The sequence below is a fragment of the Liolophura sinensis genome, chromosome 6, assembly GCF_032854445.1.
Source record: "Liolophura sinensis isolate JHLJ2023 chromosome 6, CUHK_Ljap_v2, whole genome shotgun sequence".
Taxonomy (NCBI): domain Eukaryota; kingdom Metazoa; phylum Mollusca; class Polyplacophora; order Chitonida; family Chitonidae; genus Liolophura; species Liolophura sinensis.
Window position 1 is genome coordinate 37331540 of NC_088300.1, and position 18767 is coordinate 37350306.

Genomic DNA, 18767 nt, shown 5'->3' on the forward strand with positions numbered 1-18767 from the left:
AGAATTCTCATTCTTAAATTTAAAGAGAGAACTTTATGCATTGCAACTAAAAATGTTAATGGGGGCCTCTGTGGTGGAGGTGGTTAGAATACCAGTGCGGATCAATGACCCAGGAGCCTCTCACCAATGCGGTTGTTGTCAGTTCAAGTCCAGCTCCTGTTGGCTTCCTCTCCAACCGTGCGTGGGAAGGTTTTCCAGCATCTCTACCCCGTTTCCTCCCACCAGAATGCTGTCTGCCGTCCCATATAACTGAAATATTCTTGATTACGGCGTAAAACACCAAATAAATAAATGGCCAAAAATTTTATTCTACCAAGTTGACAGTAAGATTATTTTATGAAAACTGGAGACCAGACAACAAGAATGAAAAACTTCATTGAAAAGCATTATAATAGAGTATTAGAAGCACAAAGCATAAAAAAGGATTTAAAAGAAGATAGAGCTGTTTAAAATTTATTGATCAGAGGCTGACATGAAACTGGTACAACTGATAACATAAATGAGTGACGACACTGTGGACGGGTTTGAGTATTTTTGTCTTCTGTTATACGGGCACAGGGGATTTGCACATAAAGTTATGGCGGTAAAGGAATAAATTTTAGCCTAAGTTACAGGGTGTTCAAAAAGGGCAAGTAACAGGCTGTATACAGCTATCTACTGACGCCCCCGTACCCGCCTACTTTGAATATGCTTATTATTTAAATCAGTGGTAATTGTCACATAATTACTTTCAATGTAGCTGTCTCCTTTAGAACTCTGGCCCTCTTCTCCAATTCTAAACAAAAACCCTGAACTTAGTCATACTCTGAGCATTTGCATCATTGTCAGCATCCAGTAAGAGCTAGAGCAATGCTGCGGTAATTGTCAAAGGTGCGTCTTAAAAAGTACCACGTGCGAGACACAACAATAGTCCATGTGACTTTTGAAATTCGTCTGATTTTATTGAAGGATTTCACTTTAAAGTTCCATCGGTATAGGTTGATCTTTCTTTGTAATTTAAGTATTATAAGGACTTGTGTATGGTTGGTTGTGCTGTGCGTAACTTGTTCTGTTGTTTGGGCTGTGCCTAACTTGTTCTGTTGTTTGGGCTGTGCCTAACTTGTTCTGTTCCTAACTTGTTCTGTTGTTTGGGCTGTGCCTAACTTGTTCTGTTGTTTGTGATACCAGAGCATGGTTTATTGCAACATTTATATTATTATAATTACTTATCGTGAAAACAATTGTTTTCTTCTTTTTAGTGGGCCGTAATGGATCGGGAAAGAGTAATTTCTTTTATGGTAAGTAGGAATTATCTTTGGGTGGTTATTAACAGAGGTGTCTTGTTTATGACATGTACATGTATACTTGCCTTGTAGCAGTTGCTACATTCTCTGTGAGGATTTCAATCAATATCACAACTTATTTATTGATAAATAATGTCCAATAATTCCCTCAAACACTTGTGATCTAAATCCTTTCGCGTTACTTCAGATTAAAGGTGAACTGTCCTGGTAGATTGCAAAATTGACACAGTATATCCTAGAGGTATCTGAAACCGGGAGCCGAAGTGTTTTAAAGTATTGAAATCGCTAGATGTTGTAAAAAAACAATTTTTTTCAAGACAGATAGGCTGAGTTTCATGAAGCTTGGTATTCTCTACATGCTTAGCTGCCCTTGATGTCCCCCTATTTGATGACGTCACAGTGGAGCAATGCCGTTTTGTGCAGCTATCAACTGTGCTAATCACACACCGAATTACGATGGAATTAGTATTTATGCCTTCCCATTGGACCTGTCATTGCGACAAAAATGGATAATCTCCATGCTGTGCCACCATTTCGTGCCGAATAAGCACTCAAAATCATGCTCCAACCATTTTGTGTGTTTTGACCCAGCTTACATGCTGGATTCCAAAGTGGAACGGAAAGTAAAAAAATCCGACGACAGTTGAAAACGGAAGCAGTACCTACTATTTTCAACATTCCTGGCCGCAAACGCAGTTTTCCGTTGTCAAATAATGTGGAGCTTTCAAAGAAAGACAACGCTCTGAGGTAAGGCTGTGAAGTGGGCTTGTCTCGAGAATTGTAACGAAAACTGGGCACTGACTGGTATGAAGTCAGTTACCTGTAGTTTACCAGTTCCGAACAACTTTTAGTTCAGTTGTCATATCCAAATTCTATACACTGTCAAGTCACAGACGGAACCTCGCATTGTAGGCAAACTGTTCCTCATTCATGTGGCATATAAATTTGCATATATTCAAATAGCGATGTAAAATAAACATCGAATCTGCCACAATATTTTGTCGTAGGCTTAGTCAGATAGTTGTGATATCTGACAAAGACACAACCAACAAATAAACAGTTTCTTCCTTGCTGAATGTTTCTGTTATAAAATTATCTTCAAATCTAAATACAGATAAGTTAAACTTGAATGACCAAAATAAAAGTTTTTTTTTTTGTGTTTTTTTTTTCATAATATACGAAAGTGATTTGGAAGTACTACTGATTTGGAACTGGTAAAGTAAATGTAGTGCAGAGTCTGTGGCTGCTTATAATGTTATAAAAATATTCATGGAAAAATACATGTTACACCATTACATATTGCTAATAACATAATTCATAGTAAATAGTGTGTTTTGTGACTGTGTTAGATAACTTTCAAATTTGTGTAATGTATTTTTAATGGTAATCTTAATTTTTGTGCAGAGGTTAAAATGTAAATAAAAGATTATCCCCTGTTGACCTTATGAGTTATTGTAAAAAGTTTCTGTTGGTGTAATGATTTTTCACATTGAGTAATCTAAATTCAGAATTGTTATGTGGTACGAATGGAGTTGAAAAAGTAGTGCTGTAAGAGAAATAAAGCAACATTAAAAACTTAATGTTAGGCATATAGCTAGTTTCAAAGTCTGATATTATTTTCTATGTGAACTTGTAGCAAATGAAGCTATTCATTTGAATTAGTACATTTAATTTAATCATTAAAAAATCTTTTTCTTGTTTCCCCACATTCTTGAAATGGATCTGAAACCTGCAGATGGTCGTGGGTTGAGCAGCCCGCTTTCCTCCCACCATAATACTGGCTGCTGTAGTATAAGTGAAATACTCTTGAGTATTGTATAAAACACCAAATAAATAATTAAATAAAACAAAATACATTGTTTACTTCGGTTTCAGCACGTGGAGAAAGTTATAAGGGCAGTATATACCAGGGGACAGGAATTCCCAAGTTATAGTTCAGCAAAGAAATCAAAAGTTCCTAGAATTATTCCCTCCCCAGTGTCCAGTATATATGTAAAAGTCAATAAGGACACAGCAGTAAATAATCACGTAACACGATTTAATTAAAATCAATGGCCTCAAATTTTGGAAAATGATGGAAAACAGATATTGAAAACTGGTGAGAAGTTCTGCATGTACTTTCAGAACAAAGTAAGGGGGTATGCTAAAATGATGTGTTGTGGGGTTTTGTTTTTAGGAGCTCCAAAATGTTACATGAAAGTGAACTAACCAGGTCCAGTTAAAAGACGAGGTCATTTTGGTTGTCCTTTTAGATAATACATTTTAGCACCTGTTGGGTTATATTTTGTTAACTTATTGCTAATGCTACCCATGGAGTGATTTTGTTTAAGTGTGTGGAATTGAAAATAAATTTATGTATTTTCCACCTCTGAGATGACCATGTGTGAACTGTATATTACATATGTTTTACTGATGATTTTTCCATCTACTCATATGAACAAAAACAAGAATATGGGAGTTGTGGCTACAACTTCAACTCCATTCATTGTTTGTGAGGCCAGGTTGTCATTGATGGCACTGGCTGGTCTCCTGCCATTTAGCAATATGGCATGTATTTTGGTCTTGTTTATTACATGAATGTATATGTATGTAATAAATTGTGGTAAACCTGTGCATTTGAAATATTGCTCTTTAGTATTTAATGTAATTAAAATCCTCAGAGTAGCTGACTGAGGAGCGTGGGTTTTCTCCCACTGTAATACACTGGTGCTGCCCTCGTATGCCCGAAATACTGTTCAGTATGGCATTAACCTCAAACTCTGAACTGCTGAGGGTACCAGGGAAGTTATACACATTTTAAGATGGAAAAATGAATTAATTTAAAGTGCTTTGGCTGAAAGAATCTCGTTCGAGAGAATGATGATAGTCCTGAAAAGGGCTGTTGGAAAAGTGTAGCCCTGAAAAGGGCTGTTGGAAAAGTGTAGCCCTGAAAAGGGCTGTTGGAAACAACACTTGAGCTCATGGTCTTGGGTACTTTAAGTTCGTGTATTACTCAGAAGGGAAACGTGTCCGGATGGGGCTAACCACGCAGGCTGAAATGACTTTTTGGACTTTATACCCTAGAAGTTTCCAAATGTATCTGATGAAGCGTCGTTATGCCACGTATCTGTAAATTCTGAAACAAAAGTGACAAAATTCAAGAATAAGATAAATTCCCAGTATGTATAAAACAAGAGTCTCTGATGAGACAGTGGTTCTAATAGAGGGTAGAAAAAAAATTATTACCATGTTGATTGAATCTAAACACCTTTCTCTTTGCTATTAGCTGAACTGACCCTTAAACTTAAAACTTTGAGCTTACATTCAACAACAAAAACAGAGCTGAAGTACCGCTGACTTAAAAGTGACACCCAGGAAAGACGGCCTCCATCAGCTACCTCCCCCTCCCACAACGTTAGCTGCGCTACTGGTGTCCTGTGCTATAAGTTTGGAACACATGGAATGAGAGAAAATATATATGATGAAAGAAGAAATGGAGTTTGTTAGGATTCACATGCAACTCGAACTTACCAGTCAGTAGTTTGGAGACAAGCGGGTACACCCATCCCAGCATCATCGTGGCTGTCTGAAGATTTACTGGTCAAATGGCTTGTCTTCATAGGTTCGAACTGATACGGTCAAATCCCACCCTCTCCAAGATTTAAAGGTTCTCCGTCTGAAGATTAGGAGTAGGAAAACTCTGTGCCCTCTGTGTCGCTGATCAAATCCAATATTGCCGACATTGTGCATCTTAAACCAGTGTTCCACTGTTACGTCACGCATATTTGGCACGCTAAGGCCATTCAAGGGCAGACATGCAATGTTGGTTTTTTGTATCGGAATTAATTATATTTTTAATTTCTACAAGTAAAACAAGTTGCCAGATGCATTTTTTTTGTTTTCATGATTTTTTTCTTTGTCACAGGTATACCATTCAGTTAGGTAAAGTGAGAAATAAAACCAGGACAGTTCACCTTTAAGTTTGAAAACAAGCCAGATCCATACATTAGATATGCACATGCACTGATTTCCTGGATTCTGATTTTGGTTAGGTTTTCTGTAATGTGCTCATATCTTGAAAACTACGTTGATGGGAATCCTGAAACCCACAGGTTACAGGCTATATATGTGAGATCTCTGATGAGATAAGAAATCCAAGCTTATCAGTGCATATTTATTGTATTCTGTATGTCTCATTGTTTGTAGATTTTTTGGCAATAACTGCTTTAAATATGGTCTGATTTTGTAAAATTTTGTGTTCAGGTCATTTTGTGGCCCCTCAGATCAAGTTTGAAAACCAGCCAGATCCATGCACAAAACCTGTGCAGAGAGTGATTTATGATTTTCGTTGTTGTACCTGAGTTAGACATTTAAGATGGTAATTTAACTTATGCAGTACCCTGACAGTCGGCACCCAATATCAGGGAAAGCAATGTTAAGCAAAATGTTACTGAGGGATATCTCAAAAAGTAGTGCATTTATTGAGCTCAGGGCTTGCACACATGTAGATCACAAGAGGGATACGGTGTGTGCATGTTAAATGCTGTAAATTATCAAATTCATGACTTAGTGTTTTTTATATTAGAATCAAATTTAAACCAAATGTGGGGCTTCCGTGGCTGAAGGGGTCAGCAAGCCAGTGTGGCGCAATGACCAAGTAGCCTCGCACCAGTATGGAGGCATCTTCTCCATTTGCACGTGGGAAGATCTACCAGCAACCTGCGGATGGTCATGGGTTTCTCATGGGCTCTGCAAGGTTTCCTCCCAAGTGCTGGCTGATGTGGTATAAGTGAAATTTTTTTGAGTACAGAGTAAAACACCCATCAAATAAATAAACAAAAAGTTAAGAGAGGTATCTGACCAATTTTTACAAAAAAATGAAAATACAGAAATATCTGTCAATGCTAAATGTGGGCAGACTTCATTACACATTGTGATACACTCACTTTCAAGTGTGTGGTCATATGTGTTTTTTTACAGATAATACACACAAACACACGGCCTTCCTCGCAAGCACCGCCATCCCCCTACCCTCACACATTGATAACCAACGTACCTGCCTCAAGCCTTGCTACATGAAGATTCCAGAGGAAACACATATGATTGATTACGAAGACCAGTGAGAAGACAAACCCTATCAAAAAATGTCATATTACACCCACTGCTGTGCAAATGTACTAACTTTCAATATTTACTTTCCTTGAACAGTGGTTATAGTGGAGATGTATGTCTACTTATTATAGTCCATTCGGTATTTTGTTCTCTTTGTAGCCATCCAGTTTGTGTTGTCGGATGAGTTCAGTCACATGAGACCAGAGCAGCGCCAGGCTCTTCTTCACGAAGGAACAGGCCCAAGAGTTATCTCTGCCTTTGTCGAAATTATCTTTGATAATTCTGACAACAGGATTCCTGTAAGTTATGCAATATACCGTGAAATGTTCAATGCATGTATTAAAGGGGTTATGCTGACCGGACAAGTGCTATCTCAAGGTCCTGATCATGCACAAGTTTCTGACCGTCTCTCTGTTTATCTCTCCTGTTCTCAGGGGGCGCTAGCGACTTCCTTTTTTTTTGCACGCACTAATTGTAAAGGCTAACCTGTGACAGCTGACCTAACATGCTTTGGAAGAAATAGGTAACTTAAAATAAATGACTGAAGCAAGGCGTGCCGTGAAACACTTGCGTCTTTCGTTTTAAAGTCTGAAGTTTGCTTGCATTGTTCATCCAGTTCATGGGAGAAGATTTGTCTTCCACCAAGGTTTTTGACCAACTGATGACTGCATGTTAAAAATTAAAATAGATTAAGATTATATACTACTTTCGCTGTTATTAAGTGGGTCATTTGAACTTAAAAGGTCTTATTTTACCTCTATCAAATGGATTATTTTGTTTATTAATTTGATCTCTCTTATTATTTCTTTTTTTATTCTTTTTGCAGATTGACAAAGATGAGGTGGTACTGCGGCGTGTTATTGGTTCTAAAAAGGATCAGTATTTCTTGGACAAGAAGATGGTGACGTAAGGATATATTCATTTAGAATTGCTGGATGATTTTAGTAGTTCTAGTGTGTGGATATATTGATCTGTAAGTTTTTACATTTAAAGGATTTATGTACGGCATTGTATTGCTGACTTTTTCTCTTGAAATTTGCCCACAAGATAATATCTGATTATTAAATCGTATTTATGAATTAATGATAATGAATAATGAAATCGTAGAAGTAATTGGAAAGAAGTTAATGATTGAAATAGCAGATTGGAGTATCTGTAGATGATAGGACATAATAAAACCCTATTCTGTTCTGTTATATTCTTCTTAGCTAAGTTTCAGATTTCTGATCTGTAGTCTTGATATTCAGAATTATACCTGGAACTCTTTTAGTGGGTGTTCTCCGGAATATACCTGATTGATTTGGCACAGCAACTTGCATACCACATTGCAGCACTCAGTGCAGCCATTCACACTCACCTTCTCAATAGCCAGGTTTTCGAGTCATTGTGGACTGTGGCCACTTGTTTAGTGAATGGCATTGATGGTCCGTGGTCCAAAATAAGCACTGACTTCTTCTCATGCCTTGTTGGTCATATTTCAAAATGGCCTGTCCTAAATGATTTGGGATGGGTTTCTAGCTAAGACTACTGTATTGACAACAGATATTAAGGCTCTTGAGTTCCAGGTTAGTAAATGTCACATGTTAACATGAAAACAGAGCTGGGAAGAGTTACTGGATATATTTATCTTAAGCTGGTTCTCTTGTATTCGAAAATATATACAACCTGACCTGTAAAAAAATCCCTGTCTGGTGTTTCAGGAAAGGAGATGTGATGAATCTGTTGGAAAGTGCTGGATTTTCTCGTAGTAATCCATACTACATCGTCAAACAAGGAAAGGTATCTAGTCATGTATTATGTGAATCATGATTTATCAGCTGAAATAAGGCATTGCATGAGGATCAAGCCTGCTGTACAGCAGACTCCTGACTTGCACAAATCAGCCATAAATATCCGCCCTACCCCTCGGGGGAAGGGCTCATGAACCCTGCCAACCATTGACTATAGTTAATCCTATCTGCCTGTTGTCAGTTGTCCTCGGTACTGAAAATCAACTGTCATAATGATCACCGGTTCATTTGACTTCTGCATGTGTCTTTGAAGTTGGGGGAAGACATAATTTGATACCCTCCCTTGATGTCCATAGAGGGATGTTGTTCACTGATACCTACTTTAAGCAGTCATGGTTAATTGTCTGTCTTCTGGTGACCACAAATTTACTATCAAATATATTTACACCTGGCAGCAAAGGTGTCAAAAAGTATCCACCATATTTGTTTTATAGACAGAATGGGAATGGGGACGTTCATTGGACAACTGCTTCAAATATGTCCAATGTGTAAACCGAGTAGAAATGCACATCCATCGCAGCCTGGTTTTCATTACTTTCATTTTTCCAAGCGTTCAGTCAAGTACGTCAAATCGGCCCTTGATCAGATAATAAAATACTTGTGTGCGCATTGTTTGTTTAAAATTAATACTAGAACAGACTGTAGATTACCACAGACAATTAAGATTAGGCAAGTAACAGTATTTTTGTTTTGTTGAATTGTTTTAGCTCAGCTGTTTGACAGCTGAAGAACTCCTTATAACATACAGCCTTCCTGACTGGTTCATTTTGTCTCTTCACATCCACTGAGCCCCTAGCTTCCTGTTTGCTATTGTGTAAAGTCAGACTGAAGAAATAGTTGTGACACTGGGCCTTGACCTTGGCTGATAAAGTCATGTTTGTACTCAACACATGTGATTTCTTTACCAACACAGATTCATTGAGACAAGACGGTGTTATGTGGCCTGACTACTACTGATATATAAACATGATTTTGTACAAATTATGTATGATTTTATATCTCACACTAATTCAATTTGTCAGATTAACCAGATGGCCACAGCTCCCGATTCTCAAAGATTAAAACTTCTCCGTGAAGTGGCTGGGACAAGAGTGTATGATGAGAGAAAAGAGGAGAGTAAAGTTATCCTGAAAGAGACAGGTTTGTAAATTTACCTTCGCCAAAGTAGATTGTGAATCGCCGGCATACACAGTACCCAAAACATCGAAACGGAAACTTGATAGACAGCCAATAGAAAGGTGTTAAAAATGTTCCGTCAACACAAATACTCGTGGAGAGGTTGCACGGTCGCAGCCCCAACCTAAATCAGTCAAGCTCCTGTATACAGGGCTTACCGTATATGCATGTGTAATTGCCTCACTTGACACTGGAATAAACCAGATGTTGGTGTGAACAAATATTGTATTTCTTTTAGCATAAGTTACTGTTCCCATAAATTGTGGGCTTACCTCTCGTATTCTGTGAATGACAGAAACTTATTTGTGAACGCAACTTTCGTGTACTGACTAGGGGGAGAAGAGGAAATCCATAGCCAGACTAAGGTAGAAACTAAAACTTCGTAGTAGGTACTGAACCTACTTGTGTAGTTTGCGTTGCAAATAATTTTGCATTAGTAATTTATAACACTGACTGAAAAACTTACAAACGATCTGAAGCCAAAAACTTCCATTTCACCCCAATGATTCCTACACCATATTCGGCCATGCTCATCGTGGGCTGTCATTGTGAAACATGCCTTTATCCCACCTTTCAAGAATGCACAACAATATAAAATTTGATCTAAGTGGTCATAATGTTAATTCTTTGTTTATTCTTTTTTGGTAAAACAAATGGTAATGTGGATAGGCCTACACTGTCTATAGTCCTAACTAATAGGTTCATAAGCGTATAGGGCTATGTTAATTACTGAAAACAAAACCAGAGAACAAACAGTTCTCGAAAATATTTGTGTAAATGTTAGAGGGAGACCTTAATTTTATCATAAGTAAAAACTTCTTGCCAAGAGACTGGCATCAGCGATTAGGTTAATTTTGGTTTGCCGTGTAGGCGTGGCCTAGTTAGCTTTTTTTCAATATTTTTTTTTACACTGAATTTAACAAGATATACAGGGGTAGCTAATTACGGATAAATTATAAATCTGGACACTAATCCTTTAATCTTGTCTCGTGGGCGAATACAAATCATAGGGCAATATGTGAACATAAAATCTGACATACAGCTGCAAATTTGTTGTTGTTGCACTTCCACTACATCTTTTCCATTCCTGATAAATATCTCAGATGAGAGCTTTGATAAAAAAATTTTTTCAATGTTCTCCCTTCAAGGAACTTGTACATTTAAGTATTGAGGGGGAATCAACAGCATTCAGAGCTGTTATATATATATATATGCATGATCCTGACGATTTAACATAACTGCACAGACATTAATTTGCTCAGAGCGAAATGAGGGCATGGTGTAGATACCTTAAGATTTCATCACTAAATCTACGATTGCAATATCGAACAGGAGGTTTTGTTTTAGCCACGTGATAAAATGCCCGTGAAGGTCTATGGTGATGAGTCGCTGTGAGTCCAGGTCATACTGGCTTCCTCTCCGAGCGTAAGTGGGAAGGTCTTCCAGCAACTTGCAGATGGTTGTGGGTTTCCTCGGGGCACTGCCCGGTTTCCTCCCACCATAATGCTGGCCGTCGAATAAGTGAAATATTCTTGAGTACGGCGTAAAACGTCAATCAAATAAATCAAGTAAATCAAATTGTTGTCCCACAAATGGACATAACACCAGTCGTTTGCAATGATGCAGAAAGAATTTGTTTTCTGCTATTCGAAGATACACGATTTATGAGGACGGTCTCTAAATTCCTCTTGCCTAATACAATAAGTTTATCCTAGAATAGAATATGATAAATAAGTGAGATTGTGTTAAGAAGCATGTGGTTGATGTTTGGTGGCTGATTGTATGCTTGTTTTGTACAGAGGGGAAGCGTGAGAAGATCAACGACCTGCTGAAGTACATAGAGGAGCGTCTTCAGACTCTGGAGGAGGAAAAAGAGGAGTTGAAGGAGTACCAGAAATGGGACAAGATGAGGAGGTAGGGCTGTTCACAGGAACATCACACTTTTTCTCTCTCTGTTTGTCTGGACAGGCATGACCTGTTCTGGATTCCACAAAAATAGTTTTGACTTCTGTCAGGATTTAAAAACATGTCAAAATGTTAAGTTTTTTTGAACTGGAAATTGAGATTTTGACACATTTGCCTTTAGATAACATTGATGAGTTGGTCATTCTAATTTCTAGCACTAAAAATGTATTTATAAATTTGAGAAATTGGCACACACATTTTCCTCGTTGTGGGCATGACCTGATTAAATTTTGAATTTGAGAGTTGTGGACATCAATTTTTCTATATTTTTGTAATTTATTCCCATGTTAAATTTAATGTAAGCCGTTTTGACCCTTCAGCTCCCCAGAACATTTTTTAATGTGGTGAGTGCAAATGACCTTGGGTCAGAGTTCATACTTGTATCATTATATCTGTTTGTGTTCTGTATAGATCACTTGAGTACACAATTCATGACCATGAGTTGAGAGACACAAGAAAGAAATTGGAAGAGGTAAGGTACATTAGTTCTGATAACTGACTTAAAATCTTACCTATGACTGTTGCACACTGATTTTGAGAGTGTCATTCATCTCTTAAAATACCAATTTTGTGCCAAACCTTATATTTTCATGGTAGGATATCAACATTTTCCTCTCAAACCTGAAAACATTTCTCAGTATTTTATTTATCTCTGAAAATGTATTTTATGTACCATATGTTGAACAAAATGCTAAATTGGACTCCAAGAAAAGCAAGAAAGTTCCACATATGTAAGATGGGCAATCAGCTAAACCCCAACTCACCTGGCAAAGTACTAGACATATAGATAAAGACTAAAACAGCAGTGGAGAACCACTCTGCTCCCAATACAGACTCTAAAGGCAATTGCTCTCATGTTATCTTCAATTTTTGGGATTGAGTGTATAATAGCTGCTTAAGATCTAATGTAACTTTTTAATTTTACTGTGCAGTTGCAAGACAAGAGAGACAACAGTGGTGTCCACAGCCAGAAACTGAGAGATCAGCAACAAGCTGCTGCAGATCAAGTCAAGGTACATGCACAGCATTTGAATTACATTATTGTTATTATTAGTCCCCAACTGATAACCGATAAGGAGTGTAAGTTTACATCTTATGGCACTTTGTCAAAAATTTTGTTTTCCACAATGTTTTTTTGTGAACGCTTCATTGTGTTGAATTGAAACAAGGTACTGGGCTTCCTCTTGACAAGTTACAGATCAAGATTTAGGCCATTTCGTTCATGACGGTTGTGGACAGTTTGATGGACTTCTATCAATTTGGGTATCTACAAGTGTATTGAATGGAAACAAAGTCCCTGGCTTCATCTTGACAAGTTACAGGTCAGGTTTGAGTTTCAGGCCATTTCGTTCATGGCTGTTGTGGACAGTTTGATGGGCTCACTTCAAATTGGATATTTACATGTATATTGAATTGAAACAATGTCCCTGGCTTCATCTTGACAAGTTACAGATCAGGTTTGAGTTTCAGGCCATTTCGTTCATGGCTGTTGTGGACAGTTTGATGGACTTTTATCAGTTTGAGTATTTACATGTATATTGAATTGAAACATTATACCTGGCTTCATCTTGACAAGTTACAGATCAGGTTTGAGTTTCAGGCCATTTTGTTCATGGCTGTTGTGGACAGTTTGATGGACTTCTATCAGTTTGGGTATTTACGTGTATGTTGAATTGAAACAAAGTCCCTGGCTTCATCTGCACAAGTTACAGATCAAGTTTCAGGCCATTTCGTTCATGGCTGTTGTGGACAGTTTGATGGACTTTTATCAGTTTGGGTATTTACATGTATATTGAATTGAAACAATGTCCCTGGCTTCATCTTGACAAGTTACAGATCATGTTTGAGTTTCAGGCCATTTCGTTCATGGCTGTTGTGGACAGTTTGATGGACTTTTATCAGTTTGAGTATTTACATGTATATTGAATTGAAACAATGTCCCTGGCTTCATCTTGACAAGTTACAGATCATGTTTAAGTTTCAGGCCATTTTGTTCATGGCTGTTGTGGACAGTTTGATGGACTTTTATCAGTTTGGGTATTTACATGTATATTGAATTGAAACATTATACCTGGCTTCATCTTGACAAGTTACAGGTCAGGTTTGAGTTTCTGGCCATTTCGTTCATGGCTGTTGTGGACAGTTTGATGGGCTCACTTCAAATTGGATATTTACATGTATATTGAATTGAAACAATGTCCCTGGCTTCATCTTGACAAGTTACAGATCAGGGTTGAGTTTCAGGCCATTTTGTTCATGGCTGTTGTGGACAGTTTGATGGACTTCTATCAATTTGGGTATTTACATGTATATTGAATTGAAACATTATACCTGGCTTCAGCTTACAAGTTACTGATCAATGTTGCTGCTTTGGTCATGTTGAGCACAATTATTTTTTGTGACTTTGACAGTTTTCTAGAATTTTTCACAAGATGGTTGGTTACTCTGAAACCAAACTTTGCCAGTGGCTTCATCTAGACAAGTTACAGACCACTTTTTATATTTTAGATCCTTTTTGTCAATTATAGCCATTTTAGTTCTGTTATGGGTTTTGTTATGAGCACAGGGTAATGACCCAGGAGTCTCTTACCAATGCGGTCGCTGTGAGTTCAAGTTCAGCTCATACTGGCTTCCTCTCCGAGCGTAAATGGGAAGGTCTGCCAGTAACCTGCGGATGGTCGTGTGTTTCCCCGGGCTGTGCCCAGTTTCCTCCCACCATAACGCTGGCCGCCGTCGTACAAGTGAAATATTCTTGAGTACGGCGTAAAACACCAATCAAAAAATAAATAAATAAATCTGACAGCCTTAACTGGTTGTTGACCTTTGTTGCTTTTTGCAATACATGTATTTTCGGAATGTTTTTTTCTTCATTTATTTATTTATTTATTTGATTGGTAAGCAGTGGCAAGCATTACAATGGTAGGAAACCCACGACCGTCAGCAGGTGGCTGGTGATTTTGGGGGGGGGGGGGGGGTACATAGATACAGAGTTCATGATGTGTCATGATTCACATTGGTTCATTTCTGCTGTTGCCTTGGTTACCAAATTCTTATTTCCGTGATTTCAGTCATGTCAGCTTTATGGATAGATATTAACTTCAAATCTGGGCTTGAGCTCCAATTGTTTTCGATGCACTTATTCTCAACGGATACATACATGTAGATACATACATGTAGGTGACAATGGGTCCCTACTCACATTTGTTCATTATCACAATGTCAACTGCGTATCCAGCTGCATATCTATATTTTATCCTTTTTCTTGTACAAAACATTTAAGAACTTGCAGATTTTTGGAGAAATTTGAATAACAACACAGATACATATGTATCTATGTGGAGCCCTGGAGAATCTGAAATGGAGGTTCTCCATGGGTGATACATAGACAGTGTGAGTGTGACGTTGTAAGTGGTAGTACTCCGCTGGAAGTTGTATGTTTATGTGTCTCCTATAAGTGAGCGTTATCTTTAAGCCCTTTTACAAAACAAAGGAAGCATCTTTGTGTCCTTATGTGTGGATGTGTTTGGTGAAGTGGGTTCATTTCTGATTACTGTCTAAATCTTCAACCTTTTCAACCACTAAAACACTTTTTTCTGTAGAATTTATGCCTACAATTATTATGAACATGACACAGAAATTGATTTGTTTGTGTCATTAACGATACAAATTTCAAAAGACTGTGCCAATTATTTCTCTACACCACATGTCGTTCTCTCGGAATGTTTCAAAATATTTGCTGCAGAAGCAGTTGAGAAGGTTGAAGAATTAAGGTATCTCAGTTCTGTGTTCACAGTTTATCAAATCCGTAAACTTAGTGAATCCACACAGGCAAAAATCTGAAGACAAAAATAAAATGTATTGGTGAAAAGATCTGTTATAACACAGTTATTTTTGTTAAAAGGCTATAAATAAAGAACTGAGAGAGCTGAAGACTCGGATGCAAGGAATACTTGATGAGAAGGAACAGTTATCAGGAGAGAGCCAGGAACTGACCAAACGCAAAGCCAAACTGGAACTCAACATCAAAGATCTCCAGGACGAACTGGAGGGGGACAAAAGTGCTCGGGTAAGCTTCTTAATGAAACCTGAGAAGCTTTTTTTTTCTCATACTGGCAGACTAAGGACACCTTTTGTTATATTCAATATGGCAACCACATCAAGCAGAGAAAGGTGTTTTTGCTGTTAAAATGCTGGCTAACTGAATTCTATGACTTCAGTGATGATGCAGAACATAAAAATGTTGCAAAAAATTTTTTTAATATCCTCACAATCTTTTCAGAAAAAAGCAGAGGATGAGTTGCGCAAACTTAATGAGAAGATTTCAAAGACACAGGCAACACTGGAGTCCATTGTACCACAGTATGAGGCTCAGATGGCCAGGGAGGAGAATGCAGCTCAACAGTAAGTGGGAAAGGGGGTGGGGGGGGCTATTTTATATGGTGTCTCACTTCCTTGAGTTCTTGAGAGCAGGCGTGTTCCTTATGCTTCCACAAAGTCACCATAGGTTCACTTTGTAATAAACTGTACCCAAAGTTTTGCCCTGAGATTTACCAAGTGTATTCCATAATTCCTTGTGTGTGTAATTGTGGTTCTTACTGACTGGGCAACCCAGGAGAGTTGTGCATGGATAGCTGACAAAACCTATTAATAAGCTCATGCTTTAATGAGGAATTATTTTATTGTCTTTCTGCTTCTGTCGCCAATAGTTCATGTTTTCCTCAGTTTTATCACAATGTATTGGCACATGTCCTTCACGACCACTGCGCTTTGATTGTTATGTGGTCGTCATTTTTGTCAAAAAGGCGAATTAAGACTTTCTGGAGAATGGAGATTGTGCATGACTACCCAACCCAACCCAACCCAGTGCCTGTAGGCAACACATTTGAAGTTTCAAGTCAAATATCTGCTAAACTGCAAAGCTCTTCATATAAAAGCTATAATCGAGTAAGAAAACACTTTGCGTATCCTTCTCATTAGTGTCAACATACTTTCTATGTTTTCTGGTACCAGGAAGTTCGTAAACATAAACGCTTCATTCAGTGTGGAGTCTGTTCATGTGAAGTGATACCCATGTAATTTGGTTTTGTCAGGGTACAAGCCATTTACAAAAGACGTCGCTGTTATCCAGTTTCAATATTTTGCAGTGCCCCCATAATGTGTGTTCTTAAATTTATTGTAGCTTAAATGGGTTGACGTTGTAATTTGTCAATTATTCTTTTTCTAGGTTGGCTTTGGCAGAACAGAGGAGGAAAGAATTGTATGCAAAGCAGGGTCGAGGAAACCAGTTCACATCTCGTGATGACAGAGATAACTGGATTAAGAAAGAGCTGAGATCTTTGAACAAAGCCATTAAGGACAAAGAGGAGCAGGTGAAATCTCCAGGAGATTTTTTTTAGTTTTTCTTTTACTCACACTACAAGTAGACAACAAGGTCTGATCTTTTCAGGAATAACTTACGTCTGGTGAAATGAGTTCTCGTTATGTTGCAAGGGCTGTTCAACTGCAGGGTGCCGCTGACCTTGGCACTCTTCATAGTTTTTTATTGAACTCTACCTGCTCCCGATCTGCATAATACACAGAAGGATTTTATTCAGTCAAGTGAAAGTTGCTCAAGGCGCACACTGTTTATGATTCATCTTGTTTTGTTTTGTTAAGATTGGGAGACTAAAAGAAGATTTGACCACAGATGAAAAGAAGACGGATGACCTACAGGCCAAGATTGCAGTAAGTTGGAGATCACAGTTCTTCATACATTACAGATCACAGTAAAATAGAAATCAGTTTTAAAACCTCCAATGATCTACAGATACAGAATCTACAGATAGTTGACCAGAGATGACATTTAAAAATGCTTTCCTGTAGACGTTTAGTGAGTAATACTCAGCTCTGATCTCCTCTCAGCTTACCTTTGCTTTAGTTAAGAACATTTCCTAGTTACAAAACATTTCTGATGTGCCAGTTGACACCCAGTGAGCAAACTTTAATTCTCAGTAGGCTTTCATTTCTTTCCTGAATAATCCTCTGCCTAATCAAACAAATTATTAAATTGTTGCTAAGTCACAAAGATTTTGGACAAGGTATGTTGGATTCTATGGTATACAGATATGTTGATATGTTACAAGCAGACCCTTCTCCCCAAAATTATTTGATTTGCATTTTTGATAAACCTACCCACATGAAGGTAGAAAACGTGAGCAGTGAATGCAGCCAAATTGTTAGATTTTATTTTGAAGGCAAGCCTGCAAACAATCTGCGACTTCATTTTGTTGCATCATGTCTTTTACTAGTCGCGTTGATTAAAATGTTTAATAATTTTGTGTTAACTTGATTTTAAAACTTCATAGCGCATCTGATTTTAATCTAATCATGCTCTTGAAACGGAAAAACCTGTTTTCTTCTTTGATAGTTGTTTTGCAAAAATTCAGAAAACTTTTGAATTTTTTGGGAGAGTCGGTCAGGTTACCTATTTTATTTATGGATGGGGGCCTCCGTGGCTCAGTTGGTTAGCGCACTAGTGCAGCGTAATGACCCAGGAGCCTCTCACCAATGCCGTTGCTGAGAGTTCAAGTCCAGCTCATGCTGTCTTCCTCTCAGGCTGATAAGTGGGAAGTTCTGTCAGCAACATGCGGATGGTCATGGGTTTCCCCTGGGCACTGCCCGGTTTCCTTCCACCATAATGCTGGCTGCCGTCACATAAGTGAAATATTTTTGAGTACGGCATAAAACACTAATCAAACAAATAAATAAATATTTATGGCCATAGTAGCTGAACTAATTGCAGTGTGGCTGAAGTTTTACTAGATTCTGTAATGTCAGAGCATCAGGAAAGTTGAACCCTGCCATTGTTATTATACCAAAAATTATCATCCCAAAAGTTACCGGTAGCCAGTGTGCGTTGTAGAAGATATTTATATGGCTTTATGGCCACAGCTAATGTCTTGTTAAAAAAATTATCTCTAAGTTTGTTGTGGGAAATTTTCAGCTGAAACACTCAGTACCAGTCTTTTTAAATCTTCAACGGTCGAATAGTATTAATGACCCATTTTAGGCACATTCAGATAAATTGATAGCTGGATTAACTGTGGATTTTTTTCTGCAGGAGGTGACTGAGAAGATAGAACAGAATAGAGCCATCATTGATGCCAACAACAAAACCTTCCAAGACATGAAGCAGCAAAAGGATGCTTTACAGAATGAACGGAAGTGAGTACAGGAAGTACGGTCTTCTGTTTTTCACTTAATGTTTGGTATGAAAAAATGCACTATCAGAAGCATAAAGGCTGATGAGAAATTAATCAAGCTTCATAAGGTGGATTAAACTTTCAGAGTCAAACAAAATGTGTAACTTGAAAAATGCTACTTCCGGTGAAATTTATCTCTCATCTGCTTATGGAGATGAAATATTACATGCATTGGATGGTATTTAAAAAAAAAAAAAGAGTTTTTGAGAGACAAAGTCAAA

The 18767-nt window shown here is 37.9% G+C and overlaps 1 protein-coding gene across 1 annotated transcript in view; it reads left to right on the top strand.

Moving 5' to 3' along the window:
* Nucleotides 1-18767, top strand: part of LOC135466500 (structural maintenance of chromosomes protein 3-like) — a 44445-nt gene that overhangs the window by 5655 nt on the left and 20023 nt on the right. The window contains exons 3-15 of the mRNA XM_064744019.1: nucleotides 1239-1277; nucleotides 6534-6673; nucleotides 7201-7280; nucleotides 8075-8153; nucleotides 9187-9304; nucleotides 11140-11254; nucleotides 11717-11777; nucleotides 12238-12318; nucleotides 15207-15371; nucleotides 15585-15706; nucleotides 16530-16674; nucleotides 16961-17029; nucleotides 18405-18508. Coding sequence (XP_064600089.1) covers nucleotides 1239-1277; nucleotides 6534-6673; nucleotides 7201-7280; nucleotides 8075-8153; nucleotides 9187-9304; nucleotides 11140-11254; nucleotides 11717-11777; nucleotides 12238-12318; nucleotides 15207-15371; nucleotides 15585-15706; nucleotides 16530-16674; nucleotides 16961-17029; nucleotides 18405-18508 — 1318 coding nt within the window. The remainder of the gene's footprint in view (nucleotides 1-1238; nucleotides 1278-6533; nucleotides 6674-7200; nucleotides 7281-8074; nucleotides 8154-9186; nucleotides 9305-11139; nucleotides 11255-11716; nucleotides 11778-12237; nucleotides 12319-15206; nucleotides 15372-15584; nucleotides 15707-16529; nucleotides 16675-16960; nucleotides 17030-18404; nucleotides 18509-18767) is intronic.